Source organism: Scomber scombrus, chromosome 23 (assembly GCF_963691925.1).
Source record: "Scomber scombrus chromosome 23, fScoSco1.1, whole genome shotgun sequence".
NCBI classification, from domain to species: Eukaryota; Metazoa; Chordata; class Actinopteri; order Scombriformes; family Scombridae; genus Scomber; species Scomber scombrus.
The window spans coordinates 22011284-22038650 of record NC_084992.1 but is presented as its reverse complement, the minus strand read 5'-3'; the positions used below and the strand labels follow the sequence as shown (position 1 = coordinate 22038650).

General features: G+C 39.9%; 1 protein-coding gene across 1 annotated transcript in view; it reads left to right on the top strand.

The window, feature by feature from the left end:
* adam19a (ADAM metallopeptidase domain 19a) overlaps positions 1–27367 on the top strand; it is a 206891-nt gene that overhangs the window by 153683 nt on the left and 25841 nt on the right. Inside the window, exons 10-16 of the mRNA XM_062444365.1 lie at positions 2072–2156; positions 7714–7856; positions 8180–8357; positions 12145–12234; positions 15683–15878; positions 17810–17918; positions 21969–22173. Of these exons, the coding sequence (XP_062300349.1) occupies positions 2072–2156; positions 7714–7856; positions 8180–8357; positions 12145–12234; positions 15683–15878; positions 17810–17918; positions 21969–22173 (1006 nt within the window). The remainder of the gene's footprint in view (positions 1–2071; positions 2157–7713; positions 7857–8179; positions 8358–12144; positions 12235–15682; positions 15879–17809; positions 17919–21968; positions 22174–27367) is intronic.

Genomic DNA, 27367 nt, shown 5'->3' with positions numbered 1-27367 from the left:
AAGTGTTAGGACTGTGTGGGCGTCTCCACCTGCTGTGTTGATACGTGCAGCAGCACATGGTTAAATGACTGGGTGATGTGGGAATATAAATCAGCAGGTATGGTGATTAGTAAAAATCCACTCTCACAAAATCATATTGTTGTCTGGAAGCTGCACAGCTTCTCAACGTGAACACAGCAGCAGACATCTACAGCCACAGGCAGACTGTGTGGGCTTTTTACATTTGTTTATAATACAATGATTTAAAAAGAAAAAAAAAGAAAAAGAAGAAAAAAAAGCATAATCTCATCAACCCAATGCTATTTCACTTCTCATTCTGCTGTATCTCACATCATACGTTAATTGAAGTCACACAAGAGTGTTTGTACTGCAAATTTCTTTGAAGAACAGAACATTAAAGACCACAAACAAAGCAATGAATGATGCACAAGATTAATGATGCCTGCTAATCTGACATTTCCCACATAGACAGAATACTAAGTTCTAACTGAGCTGCATGCCGTGTGTAGAGCTGTGTGTGTGCTTATTCTGCAGCACGTCATTTTCAAGTGATTTAATGGAGGTAAACACAGTAAAGACAACATATTTTGTAAGAATCGCTCTTATTCATTCATTGACCAAGGTCACTTCCATTGAAAGCACATGTGAAGGAGATCCTTTAACAGTCCTTATGAACAGCAGGAAGGATTACAGCAAGGAAAACCTCTTTCACCATTCATATGGACACATGAATGCTGTGAACACGTCCTTTAACAGTTATTTGTAATGCCAGTTAAACACATCTACTGAATGGACAGTGTTTCATTGTCACAATCCTTTTTTTTACTCATAGATTAAATCACTAAATCTCCAGTAGAGCGATGTTAGAGATTCTGAGATGTCTTTTCTCAAACACAATGTCCAAGACCCAGTTTCCACCAAAAATAACAACAACAGTTCACTTTGCGCCGCTTCATTTGAATAAACCTCCTCCATCCGCTTGCATCTCTCCCTTCCAGCTGTGCACCAAAATACCACACACACACACACACAGGCAAAAAAAATAGTGCCTTTTGATATCTGAGAATATCAAAGACGGATAAGCTCAGCGTGTTTTTTAGATGGTGACTTTTGGCGCCGAAGAAAAACAAATTGACGGCGCTCCGTAGAACGGAGATGATGACATCACCTGGGAAAATGAACAGCTGTGCGTCTTAATTGATCGCGCGACATTAACGACGCCGTCCGACTGAAACTGTTACGTCTGTTCTTACTTTACCGACAAGTTTTGGATCATCGGAACTCTTTCTCAGCGGTGTTTACCTCTCGTTCTTTTATTTCATAGTCATCTCAGGGGGACGTCATCAGGGAAATTACCTGCTTTGGTTTTTTGTTTGGACTGGAAAGCTGCTGATGCTCTGCCCCACTGATATGAAGACACGGGTTCATAATCAGCATTGTGCCTCAACTAATAAGAAAACTGATTAGCTCCACAGCCTCCCACATACACCTCCCGCCTCCTGTGTGGCTCTTAATGACACAAACACTGCCGGCCTTTGGGTCAGATGATTTCAGACTTTATTAGTGTATAAATTGATAAATGATTAGCTAAACATAGATTTTTATTAAGCAAAAGATCTTCGCTTCAGTCGGGTATAATTGAGCCAAACAACTCCAGCGGTGGCAGCTTCATAGCTTGGCTGCTGGTACGCACACACACACACACACGCACACGCACGCACACACATTCATCCCATTCATTCATAAGCAGTAAATTGGTGGCCCCTCTTGCTCCATAATTAGTTCTGCTGATACCACAGGGCCTATTTTGTTTTGATTAATCAAGAGAGGGCTTGATTTTGTTTTCGGATGCTAAGTGACAACTGCCAGGAGATCAGGGGATTGAGGTTCTTTGCACGCCGTCTCCCACATCTGACAGGCTTATCATGTCTGCCGCCATGCAGCGCTGTTGCATCTGCAATCAATGTGCATCCACTGTGAAGCCAGTAAGTGAACAGGGAGGAGATTAAGGTTAAGTGATTTTCTGGTGTGTGTGTGTGTGTGTGTGTGTGTGTGTGTGTTTGTGATACAGCGGTGTGATTTTCAAGGGGACGACTATCGGGATGGCGCCGCTGGAGGGGATGTGCAGCCTGGAAAACTCTGGAGGTATCAACGTGGTACGTGGGGATACATTTTCTCCTCTTTCTGCTTTACTTCCACTGTCTGTCATTTCCTCTCCCAGCTCCCCGCTTTGTTTTAGTTTTTTTCCACACTCTCCCTTTTTTTCCCCCCCCTCAATCTTTTCTCCCAGCTTGAATTCATCTTCTATTGATTTTCTATGCTTTTGTGCGTGCACAATGTCCTCTAAAATAAAGACCTTTTTCGCTGGTATTCACTTCTACAGTACATTTAGTTTCCTGTTGTTTTTCTTTAGGGTCAGGATTAAATTGGACTGATGAGGATTATGTGAGGCTAAAGCTGAACATGTTGGACGGTGGGGACATTAGAGTTGGATGAGTTCATATTTGTGGATCAAATAATCTTTTTTTTGCCTCTTTTGTCTCATTGTTTTGATTTTCCAGCCCGCAACTTTACTGTCTTTATTTAATACATGGTCATATACATATACAAAGCTGTAAAAACCCACTGTACACTAACCCTAACCCCGCTCAGCACCAAACAGCACACATAGTTAGAGACTCACTGGTGAACATTGTGGAGCATGTAGCAGCTAAAGAGTCAGATATTTTTCTAAGGAGATGGAGGAGACCAAAATAAGAGTGAAAATTAGACTTCAGCTGGACAAAAAATCACCTTCCAATGAATGATGCTACGTGTCCGCTATGTGCTGGATGTGTATGCTAATTCATTCAATGTATCAATTTCATAGGTGATAATATGTAAGGTGTTTTTCAGTTTGTTCTGCCTTGCACATGTAGGCAAAAATACATTTGAGCTGCTTTAAGAATCAGTATTAAAACTAAAGTGTTCTTTTAAATGGCATAACAAACAACTTTCTATGTTTATAGAATCATATATGATTATATGGAGCGGCTGTGGCTCAGCTGGTAGAGCGGGTCATCCACTAATCAGAAGATTGGCGGTTTGATTCCCGGCTCTTCCAATCAATCAATCAATCAATCAATCAATCAATCAATCTTTATTTATAAAGCGCCAAATCACAACAAAGTCATCTCAAGGCACTTTACACATAGAGCAGAGCTAGACCACGTGTCGATGTGCCCTCGAGCAAGATACTTAACCCCAAATTGCTCCCGATGGCTGTGCCAACGGTGTATGAATATGTGGGTGAATGGGTGAATGTGACTATATAAGTACAGTCCATTTATCATATATTTTAAATCAACAAGTCAGGGAGTTGAAAAAATGGAAGATGTTGTATTTGGTCACTACACAACAATCTTGAAAAGGACACATTCTATACACAACCCCTCATTTACTAGTGTGTACAACAATGGCTGCCATAGATCAGTAAAGCGGTTGCTATCTTCTAATATGATTTTAATATGATACAAGTCTTACTATTTAGTCCATGGACCCAGACCCAAAATGTAATGTACAGGTACCATTTTTTAATTCCCACTTTGCTGACTTGTGGCTTTTTTTAGTGGTTATCCTCTCTTTAAGTAGGTACTGCTGTTGTTAAAAACCAGAGAAAAGCACCTTACCTAGAAATCTTTCGTTCATTATATCCTCTCCCTCGGGTGTATCTGCACTGCTGACTGTTGGTTTTACATGTAGAAACATTTTCAGCAGACATGTCTAGATATATTATACTATATAGTGTTCGCTAAATTGGCACATCTCTCAGTCAAAAAGGGTTCTGCATGAATGTACTTGAAAAGCTACATTCAAAATGTGCCGTTTCGAGCACAATTATAGGAAAAATGCAATGTACCTTTTTAAAACACCATGCCACACATGACTACAGTAGGTCATCATCATCATCATCATCCACATGTGAGTCTGTCAGCTGTGCAGCAGACTCTTCCTCACTGCATTGGTTAGCAGTGACAGACAAACATACTATAAACTGAGGCATTATGTTATGATAGTGTGGTTGAATTGGTCTGTGGTTGGTTTTTCTTCCGTGATGTGATTCGTTGGGCAGATCTGAACACAGTAATCATTGTGATAGGAGCGTGATCTGACCTCGATCTAAACCAACTACAAGAGGTACTCTGTGAGTCCGAGCCGAACGGCCCCTATAGACAGGTGTGCTTTGCTTGCTGGGATTCAGATGAGCAAATTGAACTGTTACTAACACCTAGCTAGGGAATTAATCAAGATCCAACCTGGACTAATGATGAATAACATCCAATCCAATAACAATGATGAATGTGTACTTGGCCAGGTGACCTTCTTCTGGACCTTCTTTTGTTAATGCGTTCTTGTCTTGTGGGTGGCTGATGCTCCGGAGGTAGATTGGCGGTTCGATTCCTGACTCGTCTAGTCCACAAGTCGATGTGTCCTTGGGCAAGATGCTTAACCCCAAGTGATGAGCAGGTTGGCACCCTGTGTGGTAGCTCCTGTCATCAGTGTATGAATGTGTGTGAATGGGTGAATGACACATGTAGTGTAGCGTTACGAGTGGTCAAAAGGACTAGAAAAGCGCTATAGAAGTACAGTCCATTTACTATGTACCATTTGTATCTGCTCCACACACATTTAACCAATTAGTAAAAGTTGTCATGTGACTTGTAAGGATGCGTTTAGGTCCTGTTGGATTTTTCTCTGTGTGAAAAGAAACTGAACTAAAGGGAAAACACACATTGTTTACCAACTCAACCAATGTGCTAGTGCAAACCAACTATAGGTTTGGAAATGTCCTGAATTAAATACTGGATCTAGAACAAAGTGATGGACAAGCTGACAGATGGACATATCTTTACAGTAAGAAAAATCTTCTAGGTAAGGACGCTGTCCTCTGCTGCAGCAGCCCAACTTTATTGGTGTCACATTTTTAGATTCCAGTGTTGCCTCGTTGCCCGCAGCTTTATAATATCCATAATGTAATATCATTCAGCTTGTGTAACTTGGTGGCTCTGTATATGTGTGCAGGCCTGGACTGAACAGACACGGCTGGAGAGATCAATAGCTTTTCCAAGCTTGATTAGCTTCTAATAGGCTGTTAGCTCTCCTGTGGGAAGAGGTGGCCTCAGGAATCCTAATGTCCTGTGGCTGACCAAGGAGTGGAGTCACCTCTCAGCACACACCTCACACACACACACACACTTCACTTTTTATTCAAGATTTCACTGCAGAACATTTCCAGACAGTTAACACATTCCTGTTTTATATAGTACATTATGCATAGTTCAGACGCTGAGCTAGGAGTGAATGACAGCTTTCAAAGGATCAAAGAGGAGCTAAATACATCTATACTGTCACTGGTGCGTGCGTGCGTGCGTGCGTGCGTGCGTGCGTGCGTGCGTGCGTGCGTGCGTGCGTGCGTGCGTGCGTGCGTGTTCATGCAGCTCTTTTCTTGTGTGTTTGACTTTTTTACCTTTTGGAACTAGGACACTGTAGCTGTTTCTTTCTACGGGAGTTTAACTTCCACTTTAAATAACTCAAGTCAGGTGATGCTCTGGTGATGTACCCTGACATATCTTATCATTTAGCATTGTGTAAAATGATTACGTTTATATCAACTAATAATGGTCCTACTATACAAAAATCTCCATCTTATCCAGTCTGTTTTAGCCAGTAGAGACATGACTCTACAGATGGCAGTGTCAGTCATTCCACCACTTTGGTCCTGAAATGTTCTGACATATAATGGACGGGTTGATGTGAAACTCGTGACGTGATTCCCCAGATTAAATGTAATATTTAGAACAATTGTATTCCACCTTTATTTAATATAAAAAGTTCTAATGTAAGATCATGCCAAACTAGTACCAAATACCATCTAATGACATTCCCATTAGTTCTAGCTGTCCTTTATTTTTTGGTTCTAATTAGAAAAACCTAAGACTGTAAATGCAGCATGGACGGATCTACCTTACAGACAATCTGGGCCCCAATGATGGTTTGATAATGGATTTTTATTTATTTATTTGATATATAATGTTGTTAATAATGGTCATTGTCAGAAATCTAGTATGTCCAAAGCAAAATATGTGAGTTAAACTATGATTGACAAGGTTTTCCACCCAACGTTACTCTTATCCAATCAGAATAAGATGAAAGTTGTTTGGGGGAAATGATGGGGTGCTGATACAGCCTTGAAACACAGTCATTTGTACCTGCTAAACATCAGAATGCTAGTATTGTCAGTGAGCGTGCATACATTAGCATTTAGCTCAAATCACACAGCTGCTACATGGCTGTAGACTCAGTTTGCTAATAAAGAGAATCATTTATTAGTCATAGGCTTAAAATTTTAGCAGCCTTTGTTTTTACATAACTGGTACAGTGCAGTTCTCTGGGTTTATTTCTGCTGTGACTAATACTATGTGACACCATTTACATTTTGAAGAATAAAGTGCTGCTGCAAATCATCCTTAGCAGAATATAATCAAATTATCCAAATGTATTAACATGTTACCTCTTAGTATTTGCACGATTCTCTCTCAAATATGTATGTAATAATATGCAGGGTGCACCTCGCAAACACTGAAATGAATCCCTAACTTCATCATAGATACACTGCTGGAGTCTGGGATGTATTTTTGGGTTTGACTTTATTATAATCCCAGAGGGCCACTAATGTGTATTGGAGAAAATTAGAATTATTTACAAAAACATAAAGAAACAGATTCACAGAGGTGGTTCACTATGTGGCAGTGATTATGGTAATGTGACTAACTGCATGAAGTGAATTAATAAAAGAGCCTTTAAACATTCTTGCATAATGTTGAGGCCATTTTAGTTGTATGGCATTATTACTTCACTTTATATTGTGGTTAGATGAAGCATATTTCTAAATAAATGTATTCTTGGTGATGTCACCACAAACCAGTTACTTATAATTAACTAATTCATACACAATGTAGACAGAGTGGGACTAATATATAGGTCAAAAGTTGCCCACAGTTCTTATTTTCCTTAGGATCCCCCAGAGTGTTACAAGAGTACTCCACCAATGTAGCATTTCATACACCGTTAAAGCAGCCATTGGGAGAAATTTGGGGTTCGGTATCTTGCCCAAGCACACATCGACATGGGTACTGGAGGAGCCGCGAATCAAACCACCGATCTTTCGATTGGTGGTCAACCTGCTCTACCACCTGAGTCACAGCCGCCCACTCCTTATGATATCATCAGACTCACAATGGGCAGTTTTTTAAAGAAAAAGGTTAAAACATATATGCGACAGAAAGAGATATAATCTATTTTCCACACATTCCACCTTTACTTCCTTGGTAAAACTTGGCGCCTACATTGCCCAATTCAACCACCATCAGTTGGACCGTAGATTACAGAGTGTTATGCTTGTAGTGGATAATGTAGCTTAGAGCTGCCAGCTTCCAGCAGAGATGAGGTCTGGTAATCTCACTTCTTTCTAAATTTTTTAAAATCATCATCATCATTAGACTTGTAGTCTTCAGTCCCAGCTGTCACAAAAGGCTTTATATTTATTTTTAATACATATCCTAGCATGATAATTGCATTTTTCCCCTCCTCTCACCTGACCTCTCAGTCTGGCGTTATGTTGTTAGAATTGTGAGTCATATAAATATGAATGAATTCCCTCTGATTGCCCCACAGGACCACTCTGAGCTCTCCATTGGCGCCGCAGCCACCATGGCCCACGAGATCGGCCACAACTTCGGTATGAGTCACGACCACGACGGCTGCTGTGTGGAGGCCACCGCTGAGCAGGGAGGCTGCGTGATGGCCGCCGCCACCGGGTGAGCCTCAGATACTGCGTCAGGGCTTCAGCACAAACCTGTAGTTGCTCACAGCTTGACATATAAATAATAGTTTCATCAGCCAAAAGAAGAAAACTAATTACATATTAATGTGGCTGCCTGAAGAGCTCAACTTGTCGCTGCACATTTTGACTTCTCTTAGTTCTGTGTTACATCAGTTTCAACTGAAGACAAAAAACAGAAAAACATTTTCACTTTACTAGATGCCTTTGTATGTTGACCTTCAATATCTCAGAGAACCAGGAAGAACTATTACGTGATGTATTTTTACATATTCTAATGAGTGTAATTTCTTCTCCCAGGCATCCGTTTCCACGGGTCTTCAGTCGCTGCAGCAAACGTGACCTGGACAGCTACTTCCAGAAGGGAGGGGGCATGTGTCTGTACAACATGCCCAACATGAAGGACCTGGTGGGGGGCAAGAAATGCGGCAACGGCTTTGTGGAGGACGGAGAAGAGTGTGACTGTGGGGAACCTGATGTGAGTACATTTGATATTTTATCTGAACTGATCCAACCCAACAGATTCTACTCATACATTCAATTTAAAGGAACATAACGGTATTTCTGCATGCTTTTTTACTATTGATTCCAAATTACATGCATACTGTGGTCCTTTAGAACATCTGACAACCTTTCCATTCAATTCCATATGACATGATGGTATTAATTTGCAGAAAGTTGTCGTCATCAGATGATTTTATTAACTTATACTGATTTTACATAGAAAAACCTATGACAAGTTTATAAAATATGACATATTTATCATAAATTAAACCACCCAGAGATTTATACTATATAAGTATACATTAATATAACATTGCCCAATCTGCAGTATCCACAGCATCCAGCTGTGCAGAGACGGTCTGCTGTAGTTGTAGCCACAGTGTGGTCACCAGATGTTCTTCTCTGTGCTCCTCTATCTTTGTACACTGGGTTTTGCCAGATCCCTTTTTTTGTATAAAGTATGTTAAAGGTGCAGTGTGTAGAAGCAGCCTGTGGCGGAACAGATTTGGCAGAAGTTAAATATAATATTGACAAGTTTGTTTACATTGATGTATAATCCCATTAAAATAAGAATTTCTGTATTTTCTTACAATTCTTACAACCTTACAATGAGCCATTTATATCTACATAGGGAGCGGGTCCTCTTCCAAGGTGGCCACCATGTTGCACCACCATGTTTCTACAGTAGCCCAGAATGGACAAATCCAACACTCATTCTAGACTTCTTGCACTTTTTTCTGGGGTATTCAATTGGTTGCAATCTACAACCTTACCACTACATGCTGCTTAATTCTACACAGTAGTCCTTTAAGTAGTATGTCATAAGTATGTTTTAACTAGTGTATAATCAGCTGAAACTAAGAATTGTTGTATTTTCATTACCTTAGAATGAGCCCTTTGTCTCTACATAGGGAGCATGGCGGGTCCACTTCCACGATGGCTGCCATGTTTTTACAGTAGCCTAGAATGGACAAACCAAACACTGGTTCTAGAAAGGACCTTGTGTGTTTTCGCAAGTTTAGCAGCCACAGTAGGTTCTCCTACAGGCTTGGAAGGAGAGGAGGAGGGGCAGAGGTTCTCAGTTGGTTGCAATCTACAATCTCACCACTAGATGCCACTAAATTCTACACACTGCTCCTTTAAGTATACAATGAAGCAAATATTGGATTCCACTTGAAGTAGAAAGAGCTGAGTATACTGTGTTACTTCAGGTTTTAACTTTCAACCAGCCTCATCATTAATGCGCTCCGCGTTGGGTTTGTGCAACACAGCTGAAAGATTGCTGAAAGTTTCCCCAAATCAGGATGAAGTGTTTGCACTCAATAAAGCCAGAGGTTAAGTAAACGTCTTTGGTTCAAGCAGCAGAGCAAATTGAAAACAGAAGAAGCAAATTGGTGGCTGACAGCCGCATCGCTGCTGGCCAGGCTGTTTGTTATGACTCCAACTCAGCTGACAGTGGAGCTCAGGCTGCTGACAAGCCACCTGCTCTTAGCATTGCAAATGAGACGAGCTACAGAACGCTGCTTAATGGGCTCACCTTGATATTTCCCCCAGCAGACACCAATGTATGGTACACATGATAAACATATGGTTTAGAATCTGTAAACCACATGCAGTCATTCCTGTTTTGTTTTTCAGGAAGAGGATTCAAAAACAAATCTTTTCTAAGCACCAACTTATAGAGAAAGCTCTTTTTATTATTTAAAAAATCTACTTGGATAGCTTTGTACAGCGAGTGAGTGGGGGGCAAAGTCACAGAGAGACATTTCAGCTTTAGAATTCAAACCTCATCACATTGTCTCTGTCATGCTGTTGAAGAGAACATCACAACACAAAGAAGTCAGTGCTTTTTGTTGTTGTTGTGTTCACCCATAATCCCCTCTCCCTTCTTTCCTGCTGGTATAATTGGCTTTTTTTTTTTCTCCCTCTTGCTTGAGTCAACTCCCACATTTGTTTTGAGCGTAACCGTGGTTCGGCGGAGGGCGCCATGGCAACGGGAGATGTTGTCTGTGTGTGCGCGCAGTATGACACGAGATCAGCGGCACTACGGATTTTCTTTTTGTTTTTTTCGTCCTGCCAACATCTGTTGAAATTGTGACTTGTCAGTCACAGTTGTTAATCCTCTGTTACCTGAGAGCTGCTGCTGAGAACATCTGATCTGTGTGTGTGTGTGTGTGTGTGTGTGTGTGTGTGTGTGTGTGTGTGTGTGTGTGTGTGTGTGTGTGTGTGTGTGTGTGTGTGTGTGTGTGTGTGTGTGTGTGTGTGTGTGTGTGTGTAAGTCACCTTACTGGCTTAATCAGTTCTTTATCAAAAATGAAAAAGCCATTAATAAGAACTACTATAGAGATGCCAGGCTGAAGCTGTGTTTGTACTGCTGTTATTGCAATAACCTTTTATTAATCATTCATTAAACTTTAAAATTGCAAATGACTTCAACCAGTTTATCCTGATGATTTATTAGAAAGTGCAAATATTTTGAACCATTTTTTTTTCTATTTTTTTGTCCACCACTTCCCCCTCACTTTGGAAGACTCATTACTTTATTTGATTTATAAATATGACTAATAACTTATTATATATATATCCTAATTATCAGTATCAGAGCTAGTCTGTGTTTATTTGAAATGATTGGCAGTACTGAACTCTACTCTATAAACAGAGCCAAAATTTGTGTTAAATGTGACAAAATATTTGAGTGAGAGTGATGCCTCACTTCCAGGAGTCACATTCTCAAGTTAATTCATATCATGTCAATAATTTAAGCCCAATCAACTTGATAGTTGTGAAGCTGGACCTTCAGTATTTGGATTAAGTAGCTCATCAAAAGTGTGTGCCAAAGTCAGAAGGCTGCAGCTGTTATTTCAAAGTGCCAGACGCAAATTAAATCAACATCGCAGCTTCTGCTGTTGGACTGGACTTCAATATTAAAGGGCCACAAAAACATGCTGGCCTTTAAGTCAATGTGTTAGTAGAAGGTGAAAGTCTTCATTATGATGTTAGAACCATTTCAGAATTGCTAACCAGATGCTTTATTACACTTGATTATTTTTTGCAAATCCACAACTAGAGCTTCATATTCCGACTCATAATTATACTCTGCACCAATTCACATCATTTGATTAATCTTATGGAAAAAAGTCATTCACAAACATCATTTAGTTTTCTGGTTTATTTCCTCTTCTACGACAATAAACCTAATGTCTTTGGATTGTGGCGTGTTAAAAAAAACAGTACAGACATTTGAGGATGTCATAATAATACACTTTATTTGGAAATGTGCTTAACATAATACTATATGAACAGAATAACATACACAAACATACAATAATAGTCAAGCATAAGTAGATGAAATATTAAACAATAAATAAAACAATAAAAAAGCAGCAATTATACAATATGACATAAATGCCTGTATGGCTGTACAGGTGGGGCTTTAAAAGCTTTTTAAAATGAGGTGCTGACTCAGCTGATCTGATACTAAGGGGGGGGGGGTTCCCAGCACTGGAGCTACATTAAGCAGCAGTAAATGATATATTAACATTAATAAAGTCATGAGTTACAACTTATAAAGCCTTTATAAAGGATGAGTTATTATAAAGTGATACTAATAACTGTGCATATGCAGAAGTAGAGCAGCACTAAGGTGGATGTGTGAGTTTAAATAGTTTGATTTGTGTCCACTTAGTTGTGATAATGTGTGTATCTGTGTGTGTGTGTGTGTGTGTGTGTGTGTGTGTGTGTGTGTGTGTAACTGTTTACAGGAATGCACCAATGACTGCTGCAATGCTAATAACTGTACCTTGAAGGAGGAGGCTCAGTGTGCCCATGGAGTGTGCTGTGAAGGCTGTAAGGTAAGACACACACACACACACACACACACACACACACACACACACACACACACACACACACACACACACACAGGCACACAGAGTGGTGTAGGTGGGTTTGCAGTAGTATTAGTTGCCTGTCAGTCACGGCGTCCATATGTTGACATACTGTAGCCGCAGCGTGCGTCACTTCCCATCACAGCACGAGCTGGTCGTCTTCACACCGCACCATCACTTCTCATCTCTGCTCTGATCTCACTGTTCAGATGCACATCCATATGTCCCATTGTAACACTGAGAACTGTGGAGACAAATTCTACCGAGACAAATTCCAGCAGACAGACGTGACACAGTACTGAGGGCGGCAATAACCTCACAAGAGCTACCACTGCTCTCATTCCTCATACTCTTTATGCTTACATGCACATTTCTGCTCTTTATTTAATAGAAAGTGCTTATATTAACACTTTTATCATTTTTTACACCATCACACATTTCATAGTTTGGCTTATTTTTAGTCCTACTGCAGCTGCTGCAGTTTTCCATTTCCTATGAATTCCCCTTAAAGCTGCACATATGAAGACTTTTAATTTAAACAATGGATCAAATGACTATGTGTAACTTGAAAGATCTCATTTATAATGATGAACCCACAGAGAATGATTACCATCTCTTTTTTTTTAGCTCATAGTTTTGGTTTAAAGTTCCCCTCCACTCAAAAATGTGTCGCTCTTCTTTTACTTTCTCTGTTTTTTTCATTCTTATGTGTTCTCACCTTACATTTAAGTTTAAGATGTGAACCTACAAGCAGGATTTGTGACATCACAACTAGTTTGGAGCCAATCATGGTCCAGAGCTTAAAGCCTCCAGTGCACAAACACTGAGGATGGACTTTACAGTAGTAGGAGAATATTTGTGTCCAGCAGTTTAACAGTTGAAATGAAAAATATCTGCATATTAATAGATTCTGGATTTTTAATGAGAAGATTAGTAGATTTCAGAGATAATTAACCTTTTTTGTGTGGAAAAAACTACATCAGAAACAAAATATTATTCAAAGTAGAGTATTTCATATCTCCTAAAACAATGTCTGGAGGAGACCTTTAACAATGAAATCAGCTTTAAGTTGGTTTAATCCATCAAAACTAAATATATGAATGAATACACTATATGGACAGTGTTTATTTTATAAAAATAAACAATCCCCAATATTCATCATGTGTGAGGTTTTGTACCCTTTTCACTAATCAACTTTAATGAGGCATAATATAATACTCATAAGTTTTGCTTATCTCATCAAAAAAAATGTAGAGTCAGACACAGTGGTTATTGTGGTTTGAAGTGATGCTGTGTGTAGCTGACTCTAAAGTTCACCAGGAGACTAATGGCGCTTTTCCACTATACAGTTCTAGCTCGACTCGGCACGGTTCCAGAACAGACCTTTTCCATTACAAAAAAATACCTACTCAACGTGGGCGAGGTCGTCATAGCACGGCTCCGCGACACTGACGTGACTTCATTTTATACGCGACACAAAACACATAAACAATGGAGGACATTGAGGCGATGGTGTACTTGCTGCTGTATGTGGCTGTCTGTCTCACACAAAGCAAGAAAATTGAGCCGTATGGCTGTAACTATGGTTGTAACGCTGCTGCCGGTATTTAAAAATGCCGGGTTTGATTCTTGTGTGGGACGGCTCTTGACTCTTCCAGTGACTCTCTGACCAATCAGTGGCCGGCAGTCTGTTGACGTCACATGTAATATCGGCTCGGCTCGCTTGTAACCTCACCAGAGCAGGTACTAAAAGTCAGGTACCAGGTACTAATCCTAGTGGAAACGCAAAAAAAGAGTCGAGTCGAGCCGAGTCGAGTCGTGCTGGAACTGTGTAGTGGAAAAGCGCCATAAGACCTTTAATTCAACCCTAAGATACAGAAGTGAGAGTATGTTTCCCCTTTCTGTAAGTACAGAAGGCCACGACAGCCGATACCACGGAGTAAGAAAGTAAACAATGAGAGACAAGTAGCAGCACAGTTTATGCATCTCAGGAGGATTGAGGGTTCCTGTGGGCTAATTAAGAGGAACCGGCGCCAAATACATGATCTATTTTGACAGATCTCAGACCTGAATCAACAAAAAACTCAAAGCATATGACATGACCACCTATAATATGGAAAACCCCCAAAGTAGGACAAAAGCATCCAGCCAATGAGGTTGTGGCACATAGCATCACCCAAACTGCAAGTTATATGAGGAATTAAAAACGCATATTTTAAGGCTTCTTCTACAGAACTTCCGAGCGAAGTAGACTAAGTCCGCAGCTGCGTATAATTCTTTGCTTTGTCAAATAAACACTTATGTGGGTATCACTTAACAATAAGGCTCCCTTTATAAAGGATTTATAAATGGTTTATAATTGGCTTGTTAATTAGGTTGTGAAGCCTTTTCTAAATCATTCATAAGCTGTTATTATAACTCACTGGCAAAAAAGGTTAACAGTGACCAGCTGGTTGCTAAATAGTGATCCCATATTTCTCTGTATTCTTAGCATTGTCTTCATCAGGCCGCATCCTTGGATTCCATTGGTTGTTGAGTGGATTCTCTTCATGTTCTCAGCATCCAATTATGAGCATTTATTTATGAGTTACAAACAATTTAAACACTAAAAGGAGCCTTATTGTAAAGTGTGCAAAAGACATCACCATTTACTAATGACTTATTAACATGTATAACTCCCAAAGTGAGCCTTATTGTAAAGTATAAAACATATCACCATTTAGTAATGACTTATTAACATTTCTATCTGCCAAAGGGAACATTACTGTAAGTGTAAAGTACCAAAAGAATCTGCTAAGTGACAAAATAGCAAGATCTGTCAGCCTATTTAACCTAAATGCATAAAAATGCAGTAGTGTAGCTGACCTTCGTCTTGCCAAATAGTGACCCTGCATTGATGTATAGGAAATTGAAGGAAAATGAAGTGCTTATAATCAGCATGTTAGCTCTGTATGAGTCTAAGATGAAGTTCTGCAGGTGTGAACAAAGCTTGTTTACACATTATAAATGATGAATGAATTTACCTGAACATCTCACAATAATCCAGTAGCATGTAGTATGTTTCTCTTTATTTGTACTATGACCATTGCTGTGTTGTGATGAACATCTTCTAAATGGTCAAAATACAAAATGTAAATGGTCAGCTCTCTTGTGATCGGATTAACCTGCGAGGTTGGGGGGGGGTCCGGGGGCATAAACGAGCTAATGGGCCCCTGTTGACCTGCTTTCCTCCCACTCTTTATGCATTAGGTCTCTTAATTATGTTTTGTCTAAAGCCCAAGATTATAACCAGTACTCATATCCTGTAGTCATATCCTCAGTACTCCGTGGCTCCAGGCTTGCATTCATTTATGACAACATGTGGTCTTGATGTTGTTTCAATCCCCCCCCCCCATCTCTTTCTTTCTGCCAGTTGAAGCAGGCGGGTACCATGTGCAGGGGCCCGGCGGGGGCTTGCGACCTGCCAGAGTACTGCACCGGTGCTTCTCCTTACTGTCCCTCCAACGTCTACCTGCTGGACGGCTCATCCTGCCAGTATGGAAGAGCCTACTGCTACAACGGCATGTGCCTCACCCACGAACAGCAATGCCTGCAGCTGTGGGGCTACGGTAATAAAAAGTCACAAGATACACACACACTTACACACACTTTATTACTGAGATATCTACCTGTGATAGTCAGTGTCGGTGATTAAAACGGCTTCAAAAATAGTGTAAGAGCTGATAGATGTGACAGCAGCTGTACTGTACTGCGTGTGTCACAGTTGATAATACAATGAATAACATGAGCTGGATGTAGCCTGTCAAAATGAACACTCATCAAAGCTTGAAGTGCTTTTTCCATCATCCCACTCTCTGATGTGAAAGCAGCATTCAGACGTGTGACAGTGTTTGTAGAGCAGCACAAAAGATAAAAGGCAATACACGGTGACTTTTAATGTGGAGTATCTCATTTTTATTGTTCTGCTTGATTGTGTTTCAACTCAAACAAACCTGTGCTCTAGTTATCCGTGTCATTGTTATATATTTACTCAATGTGATGTTATTGAACAGCCACAGGTACAAAACTGGCTCATAATAAATAAAGAAGTGTGTGTTAACCGGCAGTCAGGTGTGTATATGAACAATAAAGAGGTTTTTACTCTCTGTAATCATTCCTCTTGTTCATACTGACTATTAAAAGATCTCCTTCAATGGAAGTGATGGAGGACTGTATCCACAGTGTGTCCACACAGTCATTTAAAAGTAGATGATCAGCTTCTATTGAGCTTCATCAGTGTGAGTTAGTCATATCAAGTGATATCTGACACATTTACAGTCTTTTTAGCATCAGATCCCCTCTTAGTGTTTCCTGTTGAGCTGTGGTGGAAGTATAGTAACAAAAAGAGAGACTTTGCCACGTAGTTTGTCCAGCAGAGCACGATTCATCGAGCTCACGGCAGTGTGGGTTTGGAGTCAAGCGGCGTCTTCACAGTAAGTTGTGAAATACATACTGAGAAACTAAACAACGACCCCGTCATTTCCTCTTTTCAATCTAACTAATATAACATTAATTCCATCCCTGACAACACGTCACTCATGCTTTTTACATGTTAGCAATGTTAGCAGCTGTAGTTTGTCAGTACAGTCAGTAATGTAGCAGGCTAAAGGTTAGCATCAGAGCAGCTCAGTCATATATCAGGGTAAAATAGGTGAACAATCCACATAGAAAAATGATCATTCCATTTAAGAAATTCCCTATAATAACCACCATATCGGTTATCAGTAGTCTATTGGTATCGGTTTCTAAAATCCCATATCAGTGGGGCCGTTACTTCTAATGGTCAGTATGAACAGGAGCAATGATTACAGCAAGAAGAACAGGTTTTAATATTCATTTGTTCTCCTGATTGTTATTTTAAGACACACTTTACAGAACAGTTTGACATTTTGTAAAATTGTGGTAGAAATGGAAATAATAGGGCACACAGGTGGTCGAGTGGTTAGAGCGCATGCCATATACAAAGCCGACCCTGGTTCGAATCCCGTTGCTGCATGTCACACCCCTCTCTCTCTCTCCCATGTTTCCTGTCGGTCTACTGCTAAATAAAGGCGTCTATGCCAACAAAATCTTTTAAAAAAAAGAAAGAAATAGAAATAATAGAAATACTATATGGAGTTAGATTTCCAGCTTGTTGTCTTGGAGGGTTTCCAGGTTTGAGCACTGTTGAACCTCCACTGTGAGCACACACCACACCACTCTGTGTTCTACAACGACATGATATTGATCTTTTCATCTGACTCTTGGTTTGAAATCCTGATATTTGCACCACATCCTTTAGCCTCTCTTAGCTGTAAGCAGGTTTACAGTGTTTTCTATGGTGAACGCTGATCTCTAAGATCATCTCTGCGTCTGAGTCCCAACATTAGGTGTGTCCGTCTGTTACCGAGAGATTTTGTGAGTCGGCGTGTTTCCCGTTTGTTGTCTGCGGAGGGGAAACGGTGAATAGAAGTAAACAGCCTGAGTGCAGAGGGCTGATGGGATATGTTGTGTTTTCCAGGAGCCCGACCGGCCCACGACGCCTGCTTTGAAGATGTGAACGCTGCAGGGAACGCTTTTGGAAACTGTGGGAAAGATGAACACGCCAACTACATGAAGTGTGCAAAGAGGTGAGAGATACTGCTGCTATATGCTACTCTTGATATGAATTCCAAGAGAGATGCATGTTCTGTCACATAATAAGATAAAATAAAATAAAATTTAAAAAATGAGACATACTTCTATCAAATGTCTTCTATCAATTACTAGTCATACATTGAGTTAATAGGACCATATTGATGTTTCTGCATGCTTTTTACTATTTATTCTAAATGACATGAATGCTGTGGTCTTTTAAAACATCAGACAGCAGTTGATATCTGGAAGGTTTGATAAACACAATTTTGAGGTACGTTATATAAGTTTTTCCATGTGATGCTACTTAATTCTCCAATTAGATTTTATATTGAAAAACCTACATTGATTTTATAAAATATGACACATCCTTACAAATGAGTAGTCTGAAGCCAAAATTGTATTAAAGTGCAGTAAGTAAGATTCTAAATCTCTCCACAGAAACATGATAAACATGATAAAATACATTTTAAATTTAAAAAAAATAATATGAATACTTCTATCTAATGTCAGGCATGTATGTATGCAAGCAACTAAAATATAACAAAAAAACAAGATTTTTTACATAAAAAATGAAGTAGTAAGTCAGTAAAATGTTGACATAAAACCTGGAAGAAGAAGAAAAACATTATTTTTTTTACATTTGGGGCACAATTTCCCACAGTTTTTACTTGCCATGAGTCTTTTTCTTTGCCTTTGCCAACATTTCATCAAAATGCTCTTTTCCTGGCAGAAATATGTTTCCATTGGATACGAGACAATATTTTAACACTGATTCATGCATTTTCCTTACACAAAAAAACAAAGGTTTTAACAAGTAGCCAAAACAGTCAATACAGTAATGTTCCTGTGTGAGAACACACACTCTCTGCCAGTGTTCACAATGCATTCAAGCCAAGACATGAGTCAAAATCAGCAGCTAAAAAATAAAGCTTTGTTGACAAGGAAAACAAATGTTACGCAATATGTTCTATTTAACATTTGTAGCGGAAAATTGAGAAAAATTCTCCACAGTGGTGTGAAACAGTAAGAGAGTGTAGGAAATGAATGAAAACATGTTGAAAGTGACATTTAACACTGTCTGACAGACGCAGTTAATGTGCAGACAGTCACATCAGATGTGCTGGTTATCTCTGCCTGAGTTAAAGGGACACTCCACTCATTGTCCAATATACTTGCATGAAGTTGTGGCGCTCACAAGAGACTGAAAAAAAAAAAAAAAAGTTAAAACTAAAGCTGTTGAGATAACTTTTAGTCACATATACTGAATGGATCAATCTCCAAAAAAAAGCTTCATTTTACATTTTCCACAATTCAATTTGACAGCATCTCTTAGCTAGACCCTCCAGGACCAATGGATTTATACACTACACTAACACATAATACTAATTATGTTACAAAGTTGTTATCTCCAAGTTCAAGATGAGATATCCATGATGACATCATCGGGGTTGTTTCTCAGACAACCCTGATGATGTAACAAAGCTCCTCCAGAGCCACAGAAGACATGATATAACTGTCACTGGCTGTGGAGTATTAAACAGGATTTTTTCTTTGAACATGTAAAATTGGTGGACTTTCCCTTTGACCTTAAAAACTTGTGTGTAGCTTTTTAGCCTCATTTAGCTCACTGTCTTGGTTTTACAGTGTCATTTTACTGTTTTGGTTCAGTCTGACTTAATTTCCAGCAGGCAGCATGTTTTCAGTGAAACAGCTCCGATAAAGCCACTGAACACTACCTGCCCTGCACCAAACAGCACACAGACACAGTGAGCAACTATCTGGTGAACATAGTGGAGCATTTAACATCTAAAGAGAGACATATTTTACTGAGAAGTTGGAGGAGACCAAAAACAGAGCTAAAGAAGAGTGAATATTGGACTTCCATTCATCAGGTGGACACAAATAAGACTAAATGGTTGATAATGTCAGCACAGAACTTAACTTGTAGTGATAGTGATAATAAAGCAATGATATGTTTACAGCTTGTTTTGCTGAAAATGCAACAAAAAAAAATCAATTAGTGCAGCTCTTTTTAAAAAAAGCTTCTCTTCCTGTGACAGTTCACTTTAACTGTGATCATCATACGCTCAGTTGTCACAACAGAAATTACATTTAGTTCTATTCAGAACTCCTCTTCTGTAAGCAAACCTCACCTTTAATGAGTCAGAACTGAACTAACGCACACACACACACACACACACACACACACACACGCACACACTCACAGAGAGGCACTGTACACTGTAAACACACACCTCTGAGAGAGACCGTTTAGCTGGCACAGTGCCAGAGCTAATTAACGGAGCCAAATTAGCGACTTAGCCATGTAAATGAGGCCGTTGGATTAAGGTGGTTGACGGCTGCCTCGTATGATCCACCGCTGCCTTAAATCCATTATGGAGTCCCACGGGAGTCATTAAGAGTGTTTTGTGGCCACAGTGAGACAGGCAGCTGATGAGAGGATGATATGTAAAAACACTTATCTGTCTGTTATTAAGACAAGAGAAATATCTGTGCACTGCCCTTATCTGCCCATCATACTGTAATCCTCCTCATTTGTTTTTAGGCTGTGTGTGTGTGCGTGTGCGTGCATGTGTGTCTAAGTTTGACTCTCTATATTAATGAGGAATATGTGGGTGTTGATACACAAAAAAAAGGAAAGTGTTGTTGAGGCATCTATCCAAAACCTCACATCTCCCACCTGAGCATGCATTACAGTATCACTACAATATGGTTACTCAGATTAACCATCTTTAAAAATTCACATATCTGGTGATGCATATTTTATCTTTATCTTTGTCAGTTCTTATAGAATGTACTACATCCTGTACATTATGAAGGGGAAACAAAGTCTTCTATAAATAATACAGTTATAGACAGTACATACCATATATTATATTCATACCCAAATTCATTCTCATCTTATATATGCACATGCTCATTCTATAGTCTTTGTGTGTATATGAATGTCAAATATACTGTGTGCTGAGAGAATGAATGTGTGGAAGATTAAAATGAAAAAATACAATATGAAAGATTCGATACGAAGCTCATTTTAGAAGTGTCAGGATTGTACGTACACTCAATGCAAAATGCAAGAACTGCAAATGAAGGTTAAGACACATTTCAATTTGATTATTATATTGTCTGCTCGTGGCCAGTAAACACTTACAAACTCTCAATATTAGATATTTCTCTTACTGTCAACAAAATTGCATGAAAAGATCAAAACCAACAGCACTGCTCCACTCAGCCCTGAGCAAACTGGTTCTGACTGAAGATGTAAATCTGTAAAGTCAGCTCACAAATATATAGTTCATTAAAAAAAAGTGCTCTGTCGTTTCCTGAAACAGGTGGGGAGGTTAATTAATCAATATATCCTTTAAACAGAAATAAACTGAATACATTCAAATGCAGCTCATACAGTAGTCTTTAACAGGATGAAATAGTGCATTATTTTGGGACTATTTTCAGTGGAGGATTAATCAACACTTGGTGTTTTTAATGGGTTTTGGACAACAGAGCTCTACAGCGCAGAGGAATAATATAAATGGACACAGTAGGCTCTAATACATACACAGTACTTGTTAGTAGTTGAGTTCATTGTTGGTTTGTGTCTGCACATGAGATTTGTTGACAAAAAAATGGAAATTTGCCTTCTCTTTAAAATGCTGTAATGACTTTCTATCCTAATAATGAACTAAATGTTATATTCTATCTAAATTAGCACTTTTATTTCCATGTGGAAATGTGGTTTTGGGATATAAACAAGATGAAAATGAACACTAATATAAAAAACACTCTCTAGCTTGTACTGGATCAGCTGCTTTTATGTTGTGGTGAGTCACACTACTGAGTCTCTGACAGAAGTCAAACTCCGGCTGATAAGTACTGGTAAACAGATAACTGCTTTGTCTCTAATCCCGGCTTCTCCGCTTGCAGCTGCTCGGTGGAGCTGCACGTTTGCTTTTTACAGTCAAAAAAACAGAAGCCCTGAAAAATAAAAGCTAAACGACTAAGTATCTGCTCGTCTTTCTGTCCAGCGATGCCAAGTGTGGGAAGATCCAGTGTCACAGCGCCGCAAAGAAGCCCAAAGGCACCAACGCCGTGTCCATCGACACCACCATCAAGACGGACGGCATCGAGGTGAAGTGTCGCGGCACCTACGTCTACAGCACCCAGGACGGCCAGGGAGACCTGCCTGACCCCGGCCTCGTCATGACCGGCACCAAGTGTGGAGAGGGAAAGGTTGGTCCACGTATGATTTCAATATAGAATTGTTAGAAGTGTTTAAATAAGGACACAGGCCTGTTATTCTAAACCAGGCTCTAACCAATCAAGAGTACACGATTCAACCAATCAACTGTCTGGAGATCAATTGATTAAATGAGTTAAGCCTGGTGTGAACCTTTTATGGAATCATTTGGACAGCTCTGTCCTCAGAGAATGTGTAGTGTTTCCTGTGTTCCTCAGCTTGAATTGACCACAGGGTTAACAATGTTTTTGATCAATACCAACACTTTGCTCCACAATTACTGCATCTGGCCACCAGCTGAAAACAAGAACACCTGCGTAGTGTTTTCAACTGACCTGCAGCAGAAGATGGTTGCAGCTGACAACACGGCACATCTCAATCATTCTCAAGCCAAAAAACAAATGCTAGAGCAGTTTCTAAGCTCTATCTGAACACTGATGTAGCGCCTCCTCACTGCATCGTCCTTTAGGATCCCTGCTTCAGATTGTTGACTCACTCCTTTCACTTGTGGTACTGTTTGTACAGGCCACCGTAGCTCACGGGTGAGAGACCATCAAACAAAAGTTCCTGCTGAGGTGTGTTTACATGTTCCGGTGCATGTAATGAACCGTGTAGCTGTGTAAGGTCACGTGTGCCGAATCCAAGACTTCAATTCCAGGTTGGCAGAATTCCTGGATTTGCTCAGCTCCAAGACTTAACTCATCTCTAATGGGATCTCTTATCTGTCCTCGCTCTTTTCTATTAGTGAAGAGCAGCGTAGTTAACTTTCAGGATTCTCAGGTTTAGCAGGAGCTAACTGTCGCTTTCGCCAAGCTGACAAATGCTGACAGCAGCAGACGGTATCAGCTGTTCTGCGAGCAAAGCTTAGGACGGACCTGAAGATTAGCTTAAACCCTTGAAGAGATGAGTTATAGTCGTGAAGGTCGGAAAGGAGCACATACTGAACTATTGAGTACATACAGAGACAATGGCTGTGATTATAATCGTGTTGCTAGGCAAACGCAGAAATCCTTAGACAACACAAAGATTCTTGCTTTATGACATTCATTCAAAAAAGTTAATCCTGCTAATCTGTGTGAAAAGGGGGGAAGGAATGAATTCAGAATGATTAAAAACTGTTTAATTTTATCTCCGGACTGTCAACACAGACTAACTCAGATTAAAGGTGTGTAGCCAAAAGTGTGTTCAGGTCAAAGATAGTTTGTTAAAGTAAGAACATCACTCTACTGTTAGACTGTGCACCGTTCAACAAGACCGACGGAGGAGTGCCGAGTCTTTAGTAAAACATATTTTAAGCTTATCGGTTTAATAGCTAATCAATACACAAAGCGGTGATTACAGCTCTCTTTCAATTAGTGATGTCCGTTTAAACTGCTCATGGTGATGAACCTGTAGAGAATTCAAATCACTCTCTGCAATTCCCCTCAGAGTTGTTTCAATCTTACCTGCAATGTCACTGTTTGGGTTCAGTCTTACAGCTTTTATAAGCATTAAGGTGATTCAGTGGCAGCAGTCTGCTTGACCTGCACCAAACAGCAGTTAGCACATTTCACTTTTTAAATAGATACTTTATTCATCCCCATTGGGCAAATTCAGGTATCCGGTAGCTCGTACACACACATACATAAATAAATATGAACATATGGAGAACAAAACGGTATAAAAGAAGAGTGATTAATAGACTATGCAGCTGTTTGCTAACATGTTGGTTATAACAGTTTTCAGTTTGTTACGCTGCCCCCAAGTGGCCAGAACTCAATGAATGCAGCTTTTAAAAAAAGAAACATACATTCACTCTTTAACGTGACTGTGTTTTTGTGGTTAAACAAGAGCAGCAGAGTGGTAAAAAAAAATCTAACTGATCATGTGAGTCTCCCACTTCAACTTTGACACATATAAAAGTCTTTTAAAGCCGTAATGTGAGGATTGTTGTCTCCCCCTCTTGGCAGTGAGGGTACAGGGAGGCGCTCATCTGTGACTGCCTGACTACAAAGATGTTAGGAGGACGAGGGGAGGACATTTCTCTTCATTTGATAGCATTAAAAGTAAAGTTAAGACTTTTCTGTCGGCTTCCTGACTCATTTTAAAAAAGATGAGAGGGAAAAAGAGAGAGAGAGAGAGAGAACCGAGAGCACCAGCGAGAAAGAGAGAGACAGCAGTTGTGGTCGAGCGAGCTGGAGAGTGACTGAGGACAGGGAGCAGCGGTTGTAAGAACGCTTGTGAATCAGATCGATAAAACGTTATTTTCTGATTGTTTCACGGTGGTTACGTTCAAATAAACATCTCCCCCCCCCCACACACACACACACACACATCCACATCCACTCCATTACTGTGGCGGTGCACTGCAACACCTGATTTGGTCTGAATATGGCCTGATACAGACATGCAGCACACTCTCATGTCCCCCCACAGAATGAACAGATAGGTTGTTTTGAGCATCACAAAAGCCTCTAAAATGACTCGTTTCACTATCAGAATAACATTTGGAAAAGCCTAGAAAAGCTACATGATGACATGAAATTCAGAAACTTTTTTATATTGTGAAATACACACATTTATCTGGTGGTGATAGACTGTGATAGACCCTTTCATTCTGTTTAGAATCTGACTCATAAGTATTCTCTACACTAATTTACATTCATAAATTGATTGAAAAATATAACTGTAATTATGAGGGGATAGGCCCGAATACGAACAGTACGAAGGGTTAACTTTCTCATCTGGACTGGTTTGTAGACTTTCTCTGTCTGGATGAATATTTGCTGAAACATTCTTTATTCTATCTAAAGATGACCTTCATTTGTCTCTGGTCCTATTGCTATTAGTCACTAATATTCTACATCTGAATAAATGATGCTTTGCAGCAGCCCAGCCCAAAACTAAATGTCAGTGGGACCCAGCAGGTCTGTTCTCTCAAACATCTTTATTATTAAACACACACACACACACACACAGACAATCACACAAAATAGATGCTGAATTATGCATGTGAAATACACATATGAAAACACACACACACACACACACACACACACACACACACACACACACTCTGCAGCCTCCTCCATTCCACCAGTAAATTCTATTTCTCTGTCTGTCTATATTGCTTATATTGCTTCACATTCCAGCCACTTGAATTCCATCTCAGCTGTTGCGCAGGGCCCCGGCTGAAAGGCCTGAATACTGCTGCATGAGTAATATATTATAAATAGGCAGCAGAGAATATTGTCTGGCATCCAGCGCGATGAATTTTGAGTCATCATATTGAAGCGGCTTCTTTTTTTTTCTCCCCCCCCTCAGCAATAAATGCACACGTAGCACAAAAGCTGCTGCTTCTAATCACGCAGCCACACATTCACCTACAGTACACTGAATTGATTCCTTTTCTAACAATGCTAAACTAACAACGACAGGCAGAGCACAAGATACAGGACTAATGCAAATACTAATATGGGTACTAATACAACTCAGTGAGGGAGTGTGACATAAAGTCTCTGCAAGAAAAGCTTTCAAAAAGACTTAAATAGAGCGTTTTTACTGCTATGTAAGGCATGTTTTTAATACAACAATTTGCCACAATGTCCCTTCTGGACGTTTTGTGGGTTAAAGTAGGGTGCTGAGATTAAAGATGGAGTTTAATATCTTTGGGAAATACACTCATTCGCTATCTTTCATATATTTGTACTGCAAAACTTTAAAAAAGGGATGCTGAGCAGGTGTATGAGCAACAAAATTGGCATTTATTATCCAAAACATGAGAGCTGCAACAAAGATGACTTCACATGAAAGAAAAGCAGGAAAAAGAACAGCAGCTAACATCTTCAGCCTCACAGCGAGCTGCCTCCCACTCTTCCTCCTGTTACTACAGAGCAGCGACTGACTCTTTACCTTCTGAAGCCGCACACATGAATACTTCATATACAGTGGACGGTATGATCCCTGAAAAACAAACTCTGTATCAGCATTACAATCAACTAATAAAATATAAAATATATTGAACCATACAAGTGTTGCACAAGGCGAATAGACCAGGCCCTAATACCACCAAAATCCTATAGTCTAATACTGAAGGAACAGAAGACTTGCTAAACCTAGTTGTTCTTATTTGCCTTTGCAGGATTTGTCCTGATTAGACCTGTCACAATAATTATTGACTTGTCGTACAATAACATAATTATCAACATCATCATGTCTATTATGGACTTATCTTATGATTCATGGACATGACTTTGATCATTTTTTAGACCTCACTGTGCACGTCCTGAGTGGAGACTGCAGAAGCGAGCAGCGCCGCATATATGGAATTCAGTGGTATAAAATGATCTTCAATATTATCGTTCATCGCGATTATTCCTGAGACAATATATCGTCCAATAAAAGTAGTTATCATGACAGGTGTAGCCCTGATTGCTTATTTAAATTCGTATGTGTAGACGGTGACTGAGGATGTTCTCAGCTTTACTTGAGCAGCTGACATCTGGTCACACTCAATGACCCCACTCACTATCTCCATCCTGCTGCAACTTACTGTATCTTGGTCTTGGTTGAGCATGATATCAAACACACACACACATCAGGCCAGATCTGAAGGGCAGGCTTATAGAACAGTTGCTAGACGTAACGATCAACATTTAAACTGTACAATTTCCATAAGAAGAACATTGGCTGTTGCAGTTTTTTGACCTTCAGTCATTGAATTTCAGCTGGTCATCAATCTCTATGCATATTAAATCATGTACTCAGATGATCATGGAGGACACTGGTGAATGGGACATGACTATGTCTCAGATCAATGACTATTTCCTTTGTTTTAGTCACTCAAGGAAACTGTCAGAAGTTCCCTACATCTTCCTCTAAACCGCAAGGATGAGTTGTCAGGCTTCAGTCTGCATACATACTGAAAAGAAGGCGTGAGTGGAGACTGAAGCTCGACCTGTTGGTTACGATTCAGGAGAACAGCATTGATCTATACAATGAGACCTGGATTAACCCCCAAAAATCCATCAGTGTGTTTTCCAGCAGGTCGGGTTGCTGTTAAATGCACTGATAAAAATCAACAAACACAATCTTTACAAGACTCTCAGGTTGTTCCAGGTGTTCATATAGACTGCTGGTCATTGTCAGCACTGATACTCTTCACTGTCCTTACTTTCATTGTGGGAGGCAGGGATGTATCATACAGTA